Source organism: Vulpes vulpes, chromosome 1, assembly GCF_048418805.1.
Source record: "Vulpes vulpes isolate BD-2025 chromosome 1, VulVul3, whole genome shotgun sequence".
NCBI lineage: Eukaryota > Metazoa > Chordata > Mammalia > Carnivora > Canidae > Vulpes > Vulpes vulpes.
Genome location: NC_132780.1, coordinates 123,621,906 through 123,640,106, shown reverse-complemented (window position 1 = coordinate 123,640,106; position 18,201 = coordinate 123,621,906). Strand labels below are relative to the sequence as shown.

The 18,201-nt window shown below is 51.8% G+C and overlaps 1 protein-coding gene across 1 annotated transcript in view; it reads right to left on the bottom strand.

Moving 5' to 3' along the window:
* PDIA5 (protein disulfide isomerase family A member 5) overlaps positions 1–18,201 on the bottom strand; it is a 93,360-nt gene that overhangs the window by 10,879 nt on the left and 64,280 nt on the right. Inside the window, exons 11-14 of the mRNA XM_072725135.1 lie at positions 17,146–17,282; positions 4,467–4,537; positions 3,771–3,931; positions 661–791 (exon numbers count right to left, since the gene is read on the bottom strand). Coding sequence (XP_072581236.1) covers positions 661–791; positions 3,771–3,931; positions 4,467–4,537; positions 17,146–17,282 — 500 coding nt within the window. The remainder of the gene's footprint in view (positions 1–660; positions 792–3,770; positions 3,932–4,466; positions 4,538–17,145; positions 17,283–18,201) is intronic.

Sequence of the window (18,201 nt, the reverse complement as noted above, 5' to 3'; positions counted from 1 at the left end):
GGGGCTGGGTTGGGGACGCTCAGGAAGATGAGAGCGGGGGCCAAAATGGGCTAGCTAAACTCCAAGGTGGTTTTTTTTTTTTTTTAAGATTTTATTTATTCATGAGAGATGCGGAGAGAGAGAGAGAGAGGCAGAGACACAGACGGAGGGAGAAGCAGGCTCCATGCAGGGAGCCCGATGTGGGACTCAATCCCGGGTCTCCAGGATCATGCCCTGGGCCGAAGGCAAGCACTCAACCGCTGAGCCACCCAGGCATCTCTAAACTCCAAGGTTTGAAGGCAAAATCAGTGCCCAGTGGGATGGAGGGAGCCCCGGGGTAGAAGGAAGTGGCAAGTAGGTGGCAGGCAGCCTAGAAGATTCCAGAGACATGAGGAGACTGAATAATTTTATGGCAGGTTCTTGCCACATATAGAAGCAGAGGGCTTTAGGACTGATGTGAGAACAGCTCCCCCAGAAAGAGGGAGACACCTTGACAGACCTGATAGAAGGAGGCCCTGGATTTTCAAGGACCTCGGCCTTGAATGACACCAGGAGAGCCTTGTTCACAGCAGAGATGGGCCAGAGTCCATGGGGCTGCCCTGGTCCCTGGGGAGGATCTTCTTGGTTTGGGCTGGCCCACCCCTTCACCTCACACCATGGTGAGCACCCCCAGCTACTTACAAGGGGCATAGAACATGACCAAGGTGTGCTTCTTCTTCTTCAGCGTCTCCCGGAAGCTGTCCCCTGCCAGGTGCAGCACGCTGGTCTGCTGCTCTTCCCAGGTGGGCTCTGGGGGTGGAGGGGCCTCAGGGCTGCAGGCGTGGGAGGGGGGAGAGGAGACAGTCATAAGGAGAGCCTTGCGTCCAGGCAAGCACTTCCACCCCAACACAGAGGAGCACGAGAAGAAATCACTTTGTATCCTTTCTAAAATGTAATTTAAAAGCTGAGTGTAGGCATGAACAAATCTGTACCATCAGCAGAGACTCTGGGTCCCTATGAGGAGTCTATCAGGAGGCCACTGTGTTAAGGTACAGAAGGCCTGAGCCCCTTGTCGGGCGGGACAGCCTCTCCAGGCGTCAGCGGTCATCTTGCCATGCATACAAAAGCTCCTGTGCCTGGGCTCCTGCCTCCCCAGGCTGGCCTGCAGTCACCCGCAGCACGCCACTTGTCTATGAGGCTGGGAACACCACCGGCCTCGCCCAACACTGCTCACCCTGCTCTGGGGTGACCAGCCTCAGTCAGCGTGTAGCCATCTGCTGTTCGTGCTCTGCTTAAGGATTCTTTCCGAGCTCCTAAAAGAATGACTATTTGTCTCTAGGCAAGACCTGTAACCTCTCTGAACTTAAGTTCCTTCATCAAGGAAACAGGAATGAAAACGCTGACCTTGGGGTGCCTGGGTGACTCAGGAGGTTGAGCTTCTGACTCTTGGTCTCGGCTCCGATCATTTACTCACCGGTAGTGAGACTGAGCCCCACGTCGGGCTCTCTGCTGGGCGGGGAGTCTGCTTGAGGAGTCTCTCCCTCTGCCTCTCCCCCACCCATACACACACGTGCACTCTCTCACTCTCAACTAAATAAATCTTAACAAAACAAACAAAAAAAAGCCCCTCTGACCTCAGAGGATCTGAGGATGAAATGGGCAACAGATAAAAAAAAAATCAATTGGCAAAGCCTGGGAAGGTATTCCCACTAATGTGGCGACACTGTCCGCTAGAGCGTCACAGAACAGCTGGCATCAATAACAGAAACAGCTTCCTTTCTCTGAGTATTGCCACACTACAACCATGCCAAGCAGGAGTCTACTTTAATTCTCTAGACAAGTCTTTGGGAAAGTGTTGTCTCCATTTGCAGATGGGAAACTGGGGTGTAGTGGGGTCAAGTAAATGGCCCGAGGTCATGATCTAAGCTCTCAGACTCCAAAGTCCATGCTTTTTACCCTAAAAGCTTTTCAGGCACTCAGCAGCAGGGATGGCGCACGGAAGGCACACAGGTCCTCGGTGCTCACTACCTGTGTCCAGGCCACCCCTGATTCCCCCAGCTCTCTAACCACAAGTGCAAGCACCAGGGACTTGCCTGAACCCCCACCCTGCTAATCCCCCCAGTGTACCAGCCCTGGCACCAGAAGCCTCCAGAAGGAGGCTAGAGAGGCAGGTGTGAATAGCAACCTGCTTCTCATGCCAAGAGGTCCAAAAGGGCGAGTACCTTGGCTCTTCTGGGAGTGAACCACTGAAGCTGCCCCCAGGGATGAATGGGACCAAGTAGGAGGCGCGGAGACCAGGACCTTGCCAGTGCCCTCACCTCTGCCCAGGAGTCTCTCCTAAACCCAGTGGTAACTTTGCTCCCTTTCTATAAGTGAGTTATTTCTCAAAACACCATGGCTGAGGGTTCCATTCCCACCTCCTAAATCAAAGCCTCAGGGACAGCAGCCCCAGAATCTGCACTTTAAACAAGCACCTGCAGACAAGGTGACACATACGCACACCCAAGTGTAAGCACAAATGTCCTATTAAATAACTCAATCTAGACGCTGCTATTTTGCATGACTCTCAGGTCACATTGTGACTCAAGCATGGGTTCTCACATGGGCATCATTATGCCACGTAGCAGGGACCTCTGCAAAGGCTGGAATAGGTCTTCTTTTGCTTTATCTTCCCCGCCCCTGTGCTGAAATGAGGAAATATTCTCAAATATTCAAGCAATATGTGCATGCGTGTGTGTGTGTGTGTGTGTGTGTGTGTGTGTGTGTCGGGGGAAGAGTGTGGACAGGACAATGTCTCCTTAACTACATCTTAACAATCTCTGCCTCTCAAGCAAGGCCTGGGGCTTCCTCCACTTCCCCGGGCACCTGTATGATGGTCCCCCTCTCTCATAGGACAGGGAGACGCTAAGAACTGCAGGTTCCAAAGACCGTGGGTGAGTAGGAAGTCCTTAGGCCAGTAATTAAGAGGCTACGCAGGTCCTCTGGACTTGTAGGCTGTTCCGGGCTGAGTTGCAGCCGCCCCATTCACATGTTGAAGTCCCAGCCCCCACGTTCCTTGGAATGTGACTGTATTCAGAGATGGGGGTCTTTAGAAAGATAATTAAGTTAAAAAGAGGTCCCTGGGGTGGGCCCTACCCTAATCTTACTGGTGTCCTTCCAAGAAGAGGAGGTTAGGACACAGATGCAGAGGGAAGACCATGTGAAGACACGGAGAGGAAGAAGACAGCCAAGGAGAGAAACCCCCTCTGCTGACATCTCATCTTGGACTTCTGGTCTGTGCAACTGTGAGGAAATAAACTTCTGCTGTTAAGGCCCTAATTCTGTGTCACCTGTTGTGGGAAGTCAGCAAACTACTACCCAGACTGAGGGAGCTCTCTGTGTTCGCAAGCCCGAACCACTGCAGGCTGCTTCACGGACACTACTGGTGGCCTAGTCAACCCCCAGCACGCCTGGGCCTGAAGGAGTCCAGCTCTGCGTGTCAAGAGCTGTGTGCGACCCTTGGCCATTCAAAGCAGAGGGAATAAAACACCACGATGAAGCCTGGGGCTGGGACGCAGGGAAAGGGGGTCCTCCGAGAAGAGAGACACGCCACCCGCTGGCACAGGTACCAGTGAAACTGCACCCGGGAGGGCTACCAGTGACATGCTGGATGAGGACATGTGGCCTGCACACCAGAGGTGGCCTTAGGACTGGGGAAGTCAAGTCTGCCTCGGCTCCCGTGGCCTGGAGCCAAGGCCAGTGGCCCCAAAGGGTTACTCTGTGTCCTCTAGGCCAGCTCCAGCGGCCACAAGTCCGGAGACCACCAAACTTACTTTCGCATCCACTCAATAAAGTTCTTCTTTGTTCTGAGCGCAGGCACTGCGTATTTCTCTCCGTTCTTAAAATACTTCAGTGTAGGAAACTCAGAGATGTGGAATCTCTCTGCCAGGGCCTTGTTGACAGTGGCATCGACAGCTGCAAGGACACCAGAGCTCTGGGATGGGGGAGAGGCCAACCATGCATGACAGCCTCAGATGTGGTGTTGGCAGAAGAGGAGCCCAGATGCCAGCCCCCAACCCACCCAGGACCCGCCAGCACTTCACTGGGGTGGTGGTGGGGGCGGCTGGCCCCCTAGGCTCATATATCCCAGGATATGTCCACTGGAATGTCTATTATTTCTCATTTGTGGGCTGAAATGGGACTTTTAAATCTGCCCCAGCAATCAGGCTGTGTGAACTACGGCTGTTCCCCACAGTTACGGTCCCAGAGATAAGAGGGTGAACTTGGGGGCTTCACCCCAGAGCCATGGCTGGCAGTGGGAACACGACCCTATAGTCTCTCTGCACCCCTTCATCCCTGGTAGGGGCCCGACCTATCAAAGACGTGTACTTGGGGACAATTTAGTACTGCAGACCTCCAGGGACCAGGACAGTGGCTGTGGAGCTTGCAGGGCAAAGTCACCGGGATGGTCCCTGTCATTGATTCTTTAAAGGAAAATGGCAAGGGGAGGTCAAGGAAAGGAAGCTTACGTCTGCTTCTCCATGGAGGACTTCCGCTGCATTCTCAAACTCTGGCTTCATTTTCTTACAGTGTCCACACCCTGTGGGGGGAAAAAGAAAAAATCAAGAGAAACCATCCCCATGGCACGGAGGCTCCAGTGAGGTCCCCCGCCTCTGGAAGACTGCTGGGCCCTGTTCCCAGACACCAGGGGTACCTGAGAGAAAAGAAGCACCAGCTCAGGGGAAAGAAATCTTTTCCCTAATCCACTCGGTGGGGGAAGGGGAAAGAGCGCAAGAGGCAAAAATGAAGTAACCACATAAAAAAATCCTGGGAACATATATAATAGGTCCTGTGTGCCAGGCACTGCTCTAAGACTCACGACAGCCCTACAAGGTATAAACCACATGATCTCCATTTTACAGATGAGAAAACTAAGACACGAGATGGTGGATGACTGGCTGAGGTTGCGTACACAGCCAGAGGTCGCAGAGCTAGGCGGAAAACCAGAGCCACGTGGCTGGAGGTCACGGCCACAGGCAGCGTGTGCTTCCTGCCACTATGGCTGTCATCACCCCACCCCAGGGCGGAAGGGGATCTGTGCCGTGACCGGGGAATAAGCCTTCACAGAAGCAAGAATACATTCTGGTTATCCCCGCACGGAAGGGCGCATGATAGGGTAGGCACAGGGATGTGACCGGTCATTTCCAAATGCCCTTCTCTTGGTATAAAGACCACTCTGTCCTCTCCTCACCACCACACAAATGCAGGAATGTCATGAATAATAAGACCCGATACACTGAAAAGCAAACAAGCACTTGGATAAGTGATGTCAGGACATTTGTACATGGCTTGCTTTCTTTCTTTGTTTAAAAGATTTTATTTATTTTTATTCATTAGAGACAGGGAGAGAGAGAGAGAGAGGTAGAGACACAGGCAGAGGGGAGCCCTCTCTCCTGCAGGGAGCCCGATGCGGGACTTGATCCCAGGACCCCAGGACCCCAGGACCACGACCCGAGCCAAAGGCAGACGCTCAACCACTGAGCCCCCCGGGTGCCCCTGTACGTGGCTTTCGTTTTAGGTGGACAGTACGTTCTGGCTTCTAATGCTGCAGGGCCGTGAAGCGAGGAGGTCCAGACTGGGTGAGGCTCGAGACGGCTTGAAAGGGGACGTTGGCGGTGTGGGGGCCAGGAAGGAAGCAGGCCAAGCAGAAGGCAGGGGCCAAGCTCAGCCTTCTCATGGCGGGCACTGCTGTGTGGAAGCCGACAGCACCGCAATGCTCACGACTGACTTGGGGCAAAGGGAGGCAGACAGACTCTCCAGGATTAGCCGAGGGGACCTCCCACAGCCTCCAGAAGCCACTGGAAGCCACGGAAATGGCTTCTGGCTCCTATGTGAGCACCCGGCCGAGGCAAGAGTTCCTATCTCCTCCAGGTCAGTCCTCAGTCCCGGTGCCACCAGGGACCACGTCCTTTCCACTCCTGCCCACTCCCAGCGTCCTCAGTCTGCTGACCCATCCCTTCTAGGGACAAGGGGTTGAACAGTGGCTATGCTGCACCCCACACCCCACAGTGACAGCAGAAACTGTACGTCATCATCCAGCTCCCAGGCCGGAGAGCTGTCCGCCCTGCCTCTGGACGGAGCACTCGGGCGACACGAGATGATCACGGGTGGAACCGTCCCTGATGGAGGCCGGCCCAGGGAGCAGCTACGATTCTCGGCTGCACCAGCCTGACGGTCCTTCTCAAATGGGCCCAAGGATGCGGGACAGCTTTGAGCTCGTGGTCTGACTGGAGCCCACTGAGGACCCCGTGAACCGTAGGGGTATCAAGGTCATCATGACTTTGAAACGCAAGAATGTCGTTTTCCAGAAGTAAACAAGTAGTCAAGTAGTGCTGTCACAAACCATCGGGTTACAAAGGGTGTTTTGTTTCGTTGTGGTAGGTTGGTTGTTTGGAACTGAAAATGTGTCCTCCCCAAAGAAACAATTTCACCCACAGATTCTAGGCAGATTCTCAGGAACGACCAGAGGCGCCCATTTCACAGAATGGGCCTGAAGCAGAGGAGCGTGCAGTGCCTCCCCCAGACGGAAAGCACGCGGCCTGCAGCCCGGCTCGGGACACCATGCAGGCCTGTCCCACACTCCCTGCAGGCGGTGGCGACCCGCCGCAGCACGAGGGAGGAATGTCTTCCTTGGCTCAGGCTGGGTCTCCGGGCCTTCCTGGATCACTGACACTCTGGAGAATTTAATAAAGCTGCTTCTCCCCTTCTCCCACACTGATGCATAAATAGTCCAAATTTATGTGTAACTTCATGGGGACCCAACCCCCTGACCGGCTCCCCGGTTAAAAGCCAAGGCAGACGAGGACCGACTCTGGGGCATTCACTTTCCCATGGGAGGTAGGACAGAGGCGCACAGTTGTCCCCACGGGTGTCCCTTTCACGCTGACCCATGTGTCAGGAGTAATGAGCTAATTTAGGGAAGATTCTACTGACATAACATAGAATATACTAAAATGAACTTTTTTTTTTTTTGGTTTTGGTTTTCACTAAAATCAAAGGAATAAGTCATTCTGTGGGAGCTTATGGTTGGGATGAAGGGGTTCTAGAACTCTAGGAGGGGGCTCCCCCTGGGTCTACATCCAGGCTGACAGCTCCCTGCAACCTGCCCCAGGAGACTTACCCCCATTCTCCTGCTGCTAGGCTGGCCTTCCCTGACTGACGGAGTAGAGGCTCACCTTACACGAAGGCAGGTCATGAAAAGGAAGCTCAGAGACAGTCCTGAGGCTGATCTGTCACCCAAGATTCAGCGTGCCCTGGAGAGGAGCAAGTGAGTGGCCTGAGTCAGACCCACTCAGCCCAGGAGGCCGCAGGGAGAACACCAGGGCAGGCCTAAAAAGACCTGGCCTCAAGGCCCAAGTGGCCTCCAGAGAAGGCAGGGGAGGCAGAGAGATGCAGCCCTGGCCTCTCCCCTAAACACCACATGCATGCTGCGCTCAGGCCGGTGCCAGCAGGGCCCGCCGACAAGGTGGGCGGTGGGAAGGAGTGGGGATGGGGGAGGAAAGACAAAGAAAAGCCAGCCATTGCCTCTGACACAAAACCACGATTTCTTTCCAAAATATCCCAGTCAATATGGCAGGACCCCTGAAGATGAGAAAATTCACCTTCATACCTTTATCAGGTTTTGGGCCTTTGAGGCCCTGCCCTGCTGAGGTGGCAAATAGACTCCGTATCACAGGCCAGCTTCCGCCAGCGGTGGGCCAGAGATGGACCCTGAGCTTGAGAGCTCGTTCGCTGGGAGGAAAGGTCTGTCATGGACAGAGGAGGGAGAGACAGAGGATATGCCACAGAGGTCCGGACTCTTTAGCTTGTGCTCATGCCTCTCTCCTGAACTTCCAGCCCAGGCTCCTGGGTCTCTCCTTAAAATCATAAAAGTACACGCTCTCTGTACTGCATCTCCACACCCTTTATTTAGCAGCCCAACGAGACTGGTAAGACAAAGCTCGTGAGAGCCAGAAATGGTAGCTCTGAGAGATGACGTGATAAACCTGGGGCCCCCATATGGGATTAAGGTGGACCTTCTGGGCTGGAGTTCCCATTGCTGTGTCCACACGAGCCCCCTCCCCTCACCCCTTCTCCAAAGTCCTTCTGTCCAGCAGCACCCGCTCCTCACCATCACCGCCGCCGCCCTGAAGGACCAGGCCTCTCCACAGAGTCCCTATCAAGCTCCGGCCCCTGCTCTGAGTCTTCCGTTCACTCCACCCCACCAAAACACCCACTCCTCTTCCACTCACAAAGTACTTCTTATTCATGCATCTGAGGCATTTAATTTTGGACTGCCTTGTGACTGTTCTATTGCTGTCTTCTGATATTTAGGAGCACCCGGGACATCTTTTCAAGACATAAATCTGATCAAACTCCCTTGGCTAAAACTTCGCAATGGCCTCCCGTCACAGGTAGATCTGAATCCCAACTCTCAGATGGCCACACCACCTGACTCTCCGACCGTCAACCTCAGCTCCGGTCACCTCCCTCCCGTTCCTCCATGCTGCAGCCTGCGGCCTTCGCTCTCCTCTATCAGACCAAGCTCGCATCCACCTCAGGGCTCTTCACGTACGGCTACCTGGAACACGATCTTTCCCCCAGGACTGGGGACGGCTGACCACTTCACGTCAGCAGGCCTGAGCTCCAATTTCGCTTCCATGGAGAAATTCTCTAACCATCGAACCCACAGGAGCCTCACACGTCATGCTCTCTTCCGCTATCCTGTTTATTGTCTCAACTGTACTCAACACAGTTGGACGAATCTGCTGATTTGAACCTGTCCATCGCGTCTGGAATGTGACCTCCCATAGGCTCGGCGGGCTGTGCAGCTCACCATCACATCCCTGGTACTGAGGAGGATACTCCACACACTTTTTGGATCAATTAACCTCATGGCTACATTGTTCAGGTTTGCACCTGTGCACATCAGCTTTTTTTAAATTTTATTTTTTTATTTTTTTTAATTTTTTATTTTTTTGCACATCAGCTTTAACCGGACTAAATTCTTTTGGGGCAATAGTCATGCCCCAAAAAGGGCATTGTATCTGAATAGTTGCCAGTTTGACCAAATCGTCCTATTCAGTATAACTGGCAGCCAAGCCAGTTACTGAGCACGTACCCTCCCCTCCCCACCACCACGTACACATTTCTGCTGCTCCTCACAAGGTCTGAAAAGCATCTCTGGACATCCCCAGCACCTGTGGATGTTGTTCTACAGCTTCTCATTCATACCGTAGAGCAGTCTTGGCTTTTGCTTACAGCATCAATTCCCTCTGCTCCCTGAACAAGATACGAAGGCTAAGCAATAAACTTCCATTAAGAGAGTTTATGACAAAGAGACTGGCCAGGGCCCCAAAGAGGAGAAAGGTCTGGCCAAGCAAACATCTCCCTTGCTGGCACCCACTTCCTCTAGAGACCGGGGTCATGGGTGGACTCCTGGGCCTGGCCTTCAGGATGTCCTGGGTGTGTGGGCTGCGGGACAGCCAGAGGAGGAGTTATAAAGCAGGAGCAGGACTCCAGCCCACTGCGTTTTAGTGTCCTGATTGTGATTTGATAGGCCATTAAGTTTTACTGCTAAACTTCCTTGTTGGGTTTTTATCATCTGTGTAAGTGCGCTTACGCTGATTTTCATGCCCTGGCACAGAGGCTGCATGTCAACTTCTCAAGCACTCTTTCCTGGCTATGGGAATGGGAGCCTCCCGTCAACCCCGAGCTTTCCAATGCCTTTGGATTACATTAATTACATGCATGGTTTTATTACAGGCCAGCTACAGAGCCTTTCCTGGATCCTGGAACCAGAATTTTCCAGGGGGCCAGGTTAATCTCAGCTCCCTTGTAGCTGAGGCTCAATAGGAGCCTGGATTTTCCTATCCCGATTTCTGCTGCCTTGCCTGGATGTTGGTTGAGGCTTTTCAGGGAAGTGGGGCTCCTACAGATGCTAGCAGAAACACTCAAGTTTTAACATTGTGATGAGCCCCCACCCCAACCCGCCGGAGACCTCAGGGCTCTTTCAAGGCTTCCAGCTGTCTACACAACAAAGCTGATTCGTAGACACTCACAGATAGTCTGGGGCAGATTCATACACTGATGGATGCCTCCATCTACCACATAGCCTTCTTTTTGTGCAAAAAGAGTTTTTTTTTTTTATTCCTTTATATTAGTGGAAAATGCAGATAACAAGCTTTTAAATTTTTTCTTCCAGGCTTCTATCCTAAGGAAATAATCTGACATGTGGACAAATATTTATGCATGAAACTGTTCTCTGCAGTGTGATTTATAATGCAGAAATACGGTAAACAACTCGAACCTTCAACATTATGGTTCCAGTTAAGTAATTTACGGTGCCATTATACAATGGAATATTATGTGACCACAAAAAGCATGCACAGAAAAGCATTTTTAGTAACATGAGAAAATACAAGATAATCTTTAAAAAAAATGTAAAGGAAAAACATGCATGAAGAAAAGGATTTAAAGAAATAAAATTGGGATGCCTGGGTGGCTCAGCGGTTGAGCATCTGCCTTCAGCTCAGGTCGTGACCCCAGACCACGGGATCGAGTCCCACATCGGGCTCCCTGAATGGAGCCTGCTTCTCCCTCTGCCTGTGTCTCTGCCTCTCTCTCTGTGTCTTTCATGAATAAATAAATAAAATCTTAAAAACATTAAAATAAATAAATAAATAAAATTAAATCCTTTCCTCCCATCTGGCACAATAGAATAAAGAATCCAGATAAATTAGAGAATGAGATGAAAAAACAAAAATATTAGAACAAAATGCAGGGCACTAGTGTTTTGGATTTCCCAAGCAAGCCATGAATCCCAGAGGTCAGGATGAAGAAAGGCAGGCCTCAGAGGTACAGGTTTTAATCTTGGCTCTACCCTTTTGGCTAAGTGACCTTTGGCCAGTTTCTCAACCTTTTAGTGCCTCTCTTTCCTAACCTGTAAACTGAGGATAAGCATGATCTCTACCTCATAGGATTTGTTGCGAATATTAAATTAGGACAGGGAGTGCTTAGAAGGAATGCCTGACCCATAGTAAGTGCTCCATAAATATTGTATTCACTATTTGACTACACAAAATGTAAAGCTTTTGTGCAACGAAAGGCACCATAAAGAAAGTTAACGTTGGCAAGAGACTACAAAGAGAGTATCTGGAACGCAGAAAACAGATAAAGATTACCGTTCGTAAGTAGAGAGCTCCAGCTCAAGAAGAAAAAGCCCCAGTGGAAAAATGGGCAAAGCATACAATAGGTGGTTTGCTGAAGAAATATGGAAGGCTGCCTAGCACATGAAAGGATGCTCAATTTCTCTGGAGGCCAGGGAGCTGTGGACAAGTTGCTCTTTTGCCCACCTTGGCAGACACATAAGAGGTTGACGGTGTCCGTGGCTGGTGAGGATGCAGGCTCTGACGCACACGGTCAGGAGTGCTGAAACCCTTCTGGAGGGCAGTTGGCAGTTTCATGGAAGCGCAAGCATGCTTATCCTGTGGCCCAGAGCTTCGGTTTCAGGAGGCAGTCATAAATATTTAGATATGTTCCCAAGTACATATGTTTACAAATGTTCATTGCATTGTTTGAACAATCAAAGACTGGCAGCAAATGTCTAGCAATGGGGAATGATTTGAAAATCTCAATTATTAAATACTATTTAACGGTTAAAAGATGGACGTAGATTTACACACCAACATCTACGTGTACATAAGAACATCTTCAAGACCCAATGGTAAGTGAAAGAAAGCAAGCCACGGAAAAAGAGACAAGAACTGATCCTATTTACATAAAAAAACCCAAAACCAAAACACTATTGTTTATGTAGAAGTACAGAAGAAGAAGGATGTGCCCACTGGTAGCAACGGGGTCAGTCGGGTCAGGAGACAGGGTGGGGAGCCGGGGTTTCACTGCTTGCACTACAGTCTTATGTATCCCTTGAACCTTGAACTGCCAATAACAAAAATGTCGTTAATATTATCCTCACAGGGGCACCTGGGTGGCTCAGGGCTTGAGCATCTGCCTTCAGCTCAGGTTGTGATCCCGGGGTCCTGGGATCGAGTCCCACATTGGGCTCACCATGGGGAGCCTGCTTCTCCCTCTGCCTGTGCCTCTGCCTTTCTCTGTGTCTCTCGTAGATAAATAAATAAAATAAGGAAAAATATTATCCTCACATTATTTGTGCAATTAAAAAATACAAGTGATAGTACAAAGGAGTTTTATGGCATGATGGTTACACAAATGTACATATATCAGAAAAATAAGTCAATTACCTATTTGTTAACTAAAAAAAAAAAAAATTAGGGGCACCTGGGTAGCTCAGTGGCTTAAGTGGTTGCCTTCAGCTTGAGTCATAATCCCAGGATTCTGGGTTCCCCCTCTTAGGGCTCCCTGCTCAACAGGGAGTCTGCTTCTCCCTCTCTCTTAGCCTCTCCCCCTGCTCATGCACATGCGCTCTCTTTCTCTCTCTGTCTCAAATAAAATCTTAAAAAAAAAAAAAGACAATTAAAAGGGTGGAAAAAAGAAACTAGAAAGAATGACACCAAAAAAGTGAAAAGTAGTTGCTTCTGGATAATGAGATTATAGGTAGTTTTTTCCCCATAGTCATTTATACTTCTCTGCACTTTCTAGATTTTCTACAAAGACCGTATTACTTGAGAATAAGACAGAAGGTAAGAAGCAGCAAATCTGGAGTCTGACAGGGATCTGCCACGGAATCCAGAGAGGCAGCCCAGCTCCTGGAAGGCAGGCCAGGCCCAGAAGCCTCCAGCACACGCTTCTAAGAACACATCTGGGCCTGCTGCCAAGGAAAGGGGGTGGATGGGGAAGGGGCGCCCTCCCTGGGAGCCCCTCTTTGTTCCTTCTACCATCCCCATATGAGTGACGCTCACTGAGGCTGTGTTATTACAGCACCGTGTCCTCCCCTGGCCTACTGCAGGCCTGGAGGTACAAGGAAAAGGAGGAGCGGTGGCTGTGACTGCAGCAAAACACGCAGTGACAAGAAGACGAGTGACAATGTATGGTCTGACTTTCCTCCTTCAGACGCTGCAGAACAAGACAAGAGGCTCCACGGAGCAGCAACAGTCAGCGTCCCGCTGTCACACCCCTTCTGGATACCGTTTTTGTCCACTGGGGGGCCGAGGACAGGCCCTGGGGCTGCAACCTCCCCCATCCATACCAGGCCCCCCAATCAGGGCCAAATGGACGACAAATGGGGAACGCTGAGCCGTGGAGGGCTGCCCCCAGGCTCTACCCTTGCACTGTGCCCTGCACACCCTCCTCTCAGAGCCCGCTGCTCACACTGAGACCGTCCCCTCCTAACCCCTACCCCCCAGAAGGCTCAGCCTGTGATGGAAGGCAAAGTCCACGGGGCAAGCCTGCCTGTAAACCTCAGCTGCCATCACTCCCTCGGTGTGACCGGGGCCACAACTGGAGCTCATGTGCGTGGAGGGGTCCCTGCCGTGCTGGGCCTGTGCTTGTTTGTTCAGTGATGACTCAGGCCTCGGAGGCAGAGGATGCAGAAGGGTCTGTGTGAGGTTTCTAGACCCATTCCAGCCAGAAGCGAAGGGGAAGGGAGGGAAGGTGAGGAGGCTGAGGGCGGACGTTAAGTGGCAGGAAAGCTGGAAAAGAGGGTAAAGAAGCAGACTGTTGGAGGTCTGATGACAGGCAACAACGAGGGGCCTGTGTGACTTTCCTGCCGAGAACCCAGGAGTGTAGCACCCCATGCGCCCCATCAAAGTTCTAGGCACGGAACCAAGTACTCTGCCTCTGGAACCTACAGGTGCCAGGGAACCCCACCCGGGGCAGGCACCAGTCTGGTGGAAAGCTGAAGACCCTTTTACTCCCTGGCCTTTCAGAGCAGAACCTTGAGCAACAGACATGGAGCATATACTCTGTGCACAGAAGGAACACTGTCAAGAGGGGCTGCGGCTCTTCCTGGGAGTATCAGGAATGTCAACTCTCTTCTGTGTATTTTCCCATATTATCCCTTTACAAAATGTACATGCATTCCTCTTTAATTGCCAGAAAGTCATAAAAATAAAGTCAGCTTTTCACTTTGAGCCCTATTTCAGTCTGTTGGCGTCTTTAAAAAATCTTAAATGCAAAAAAAAAAAAAAAATCTTAAATGCAATTGTTCGATATTTTAGCCAGCTATCCTTTTTCCAGCTCTAACCTTTGCAGATTTAGAAGTATGCCTTGTTTTTTTTTTATAGTTTTAACAAAACTGCTGAATAAAAAACAAGTACCACCCTCTCGACAGAAGCAAGCTGGGCTCATAGTCATTCAGCACCAAGGAGGTGCTGCAGTCAGGGTGGCCCCATCCCATCCCTTCTCCCCATCACAGTCAGGAAAACAGACACTTGCTTTTGATAAAAGACAGACATACTAATTCATCAACCTAGTAATCTTGTCACAAGAGACAAACTGAGTGTATGCAGCAATCCTTAGCAGAAACTATGGTCTTCTGTGTTGACAGATGCCGACTTGCTTTTCTAAGTCTCCAATATGGGCTGTTTCTAAACCACTCCCTGTTTGGTCTGGGATGGAAACCTTAATACTACTGTGATTTCCAGAATTCACCTTTTCTGCACTTTGAAAACCTGGGATAGCCCGGCCAGTCCCTGGCCTCCGGACATTTGTCCTTTTTCCCAGTCATTCAAATGCCACCAAAGCGGGTGGGTCCTCTGGAGCCCTCCAGCAAGCGGTGCACAGCTAGGCAGCCAGGAGCTCTCTGCTCCCAGCCATCCCCTCCTCGGTTCTGAATTCTCTCAAAAACCACACATGTTCCATCCCCTTCCAGGTGACAGGCCATGCATGCTCCCAGATAAGGAGGGCTTGCGTAGAGGGATTATTCGATGGGAGCCTAACAGGAAGCTCTACTTCATGCTTTTGCCCGCCAACCTGGCAGAAACAAAGCCACACATGGACACACATGCATAGCTGGGGGGGGGGGGGTGGCTGGTGGGCACCTCACCAGAGAATACAGACTCCCTCACAGGCAGACACCCTCAGAGGTCTCTGTTTGCTAAATCTGCAGCCAGAGCCCCTCCCCCACAGGGTTCTACATGGAGCAGGGTGGCTTTCAAAATATTTATTAATAATGACAAATGGGGGAAGACAAAAGCTGCCATCTGGTTTCCAGTTCTTTCTCTCACTTAGCTCTAAACACCTTCATCATTGGCTTGTTTTCTCATCCATTAAGCCCCTGCTCCGTGCCCACAGACGACCTTGGGTGGGGGAAGGGGGAAGTGATGAACAAGATCTTCTGGTCAGGGAGGGAAGAGCATGTGGTAGGGGTAGGAGGGGAAAAGAAAAGGAGGGACACTAGGCCCCGGACCCCGCAAGCATCGACTACTACAGCGGATTGCTCACAACCTATGACGACAAGAAAGAACACAGTCAAAACATCCCCATCTGTCTGGTGCACACTGTCTCTGGATAACATACAGGATTCATCAAAGGGGACACATGCTCTTCACGCTGCGAGGCCCAAACCACAAACCACTGCTCAAACCGCTCTGTACTGTGTCGGGCTGCAAGGACGGAGAGACAGGGGTGAAGCTCCCCAGGGAGATTGAAAACAGCCGCCACTCTCTGCCTGTACTCCTGCAACGGGGGTGTACACCCAGGATCTCCCCAGGGTGATCCCAACTCTACCTGCTGTGTAACTTCCTGCCACATTTGCTTCCATCAGCAGCTCCCGGATGGGCTGGGAGGACACATTTCAGCCAGGCAGACACTGCAGATTCTCAGGTCCCGCGAACCCTAGGGACATGAGGCCCTGGCAGGGCTGGGGGTGAAGTGCTCCTTGGGCCCCATCATGGCCCTTCATTGGGAGATTCTCTGAAACTTAGTTTTTTGCATGTTTTGTCAGTTTTCTGGAAATTCAGAAGAAGGGTCATAGGAATACTTTTACTTTGGATTCTCTTAAGAACCTGGCACTCATGAGAAAGGAGTTGCTGGGGAAATCTGTGGTAGTGATCGGCTTATGAGGAGCTCCCGACTAACCAAACCCATGGGATACTAAAAAGCAGGGGGTCGGGGGATGAGGGCAGACCAGGGGTGAGCAGTATAGCATTTAGGGAGCAGCGAACAATTTGTGCCGTTTCTGTGTGACAGTCCCCTTATCTGTAAAATGGGGCTAATCATCCTTGCCTTTCAGCACTGTGGGTAAGATGAAAGGAGGTGACCCTGTGGGGAGCCACTTTCTCACCAGAGGGTGATACCCAACTGTTGGCATGACTTAATACTGCATTGTCCTCACTGAATGTGCCTCCTTGGACTGGATGGTTATGGCGCTGATCCACCAAGTAGTTACTTCTTGCTTGTTTTTCTTCTTCACAATCTCTTCCCTGCCCTCACTAGGCCAGAGAGCTGGCACGAGGCTCTGAGAAGAGCACGCTCTCCCCAACACACGCACCTGTTCCAGGGTGCTGAGGACCCATCTTGTCCACCAATGGGGGTGGGCCCACTTTTCCTAGGACTTCTATGTCCTTGGGGCTGTCACCCCCTTGCTCACCTCCCTAGGAACAACCTTCTCCCTCTTGGAAACAAATTGTAATCAATTTTCTATTCTCCATGGGAATGGGGAAGATAGTGACCTAGAAAATTCTTGAGTTACAGGCCCTTCAGCCCTTATTGCAAACACCTTTTACAGCATTCACACATGTCCCTTCCTTGATCCACTGTGGTCACTTCAGGCTATGAAACTTCCCGGTGAAGCAGAAGGAAGGCATTCTAGATGCTGGGAGATCTCTGGCCCTGGCCTCACCGTGCCCTCTCAGCTGCTGGGCAAGATATAGGGCTCAATTTCCCCACCTAGATTAGGGGTGATTACTGTCCTACATGGTTATCTAAGGGCCCTTCCAGTCCTAATTCCTCCGATTCTGGGAAATTCGTTTGCATCTCCTGACTCGTGTAGACTTAGAAGAAGCCGCTCAGGCCCACCAGGTTGAGCTGAGGACACTGCAACTTGATCAGGACTTTGGTGCTGCTCCGACGGTGACGCAGGGTGGGCTGGGTGTGCCGTGAGGGCCGCGACCTCGCCCGGCCCCAGGGCGTCCTGGCACAGAGGAGGCATCCACCAGGCAAGAGCTCCCTGGACTCGCGTCCCAGAGCAGGGCCCGTCCTACGCTCAGGGAGGAGAGGATGTGGCGGGAGGAGCAAGGTTCCACTCACATGGGGCGTGGAACATGACGAGAACAGAGGAGTGTTCCTTCACAAACTGGTCAAAGTCTTCGTCGGTCAGGTGATAAACGGAGCCGCCCTCATCTGCCCAGGGAGTCTCGGGGACCTGGGGCTGTGGCGGCTGCGGACTGGAAGACCAAAAACAGGCAGAGCTCAGAGCAAGCCCGGGGCCTGAGCAGCCCTATGACATCCAGCCCCCTGGCAGTAGCCCCCACTGGCTCGCGTGGCTGCTGCAGGGGCTCACCAGAAACCCCTCAGTGGAGGAGCAGAGGCTGGGTGATCTGGCCCTGCCTGCCTCGTCGTCCCCACAGAGCCCCAGAGGGGCTTAGCTGAGTGTCTTACAAATAGCGGCTCTTAGCTAGAGCTCCCTAAGCAGCTCACGAAAACCTTCTTCCTCCCAGGAATCTGGGGGTTTGATAGCATCTCAAGCTCTTTCAAACTTTCAGCAACCTGGCAAGAACACATAGCAACAAAGAGCGACCTTTGGCAAAGCTGGCCGTTGTGTTGAGTAGCTCCCCACAGGCAAGGGCAGAGAGTCGGGAGAGGAAAGAACCGGATGGGGGCGGCAGGGGTACGCACAGCGAGAGGGAAGGAGAAAGGAGAGGCCGAGGGTCTGAGAAAGAGCAAATCCGGGCGAGGGAAGGGGCCGGGGCTGGGAAGGGGAGGCTGTCACACGGGTGGTGCAACGTGTTCACTGGCCAGCGTGGGAGGACAGTCATGATGAGGAAGACTGGGGCCAAGGGGTACAAGATCGGGGATGCTGTCACTTCAACAGCGTCTACACTACGTCACTTATCCTTTCTAGAAACCAGGAACAAAGTTATCTGGCTCTCCCAGAGGCAGCATGCTGCAGGGTCGGGCTTGGAGGCAGTCCAAATGCCCCCTCCCCATCTGCGAGCTGAAAACTTCAGGAAGCTGTCTTAGCTCCTGGGAGTCTGCTTCCACCCGGGACGACCGCATGCTGGTAAATGCGTCACCAGCTGTTCCAGGGAGAGGCGCGCAGGGGCCCTCTGTTGCTCCCGAGTGGAGGACAGGACTGCTGGTGAC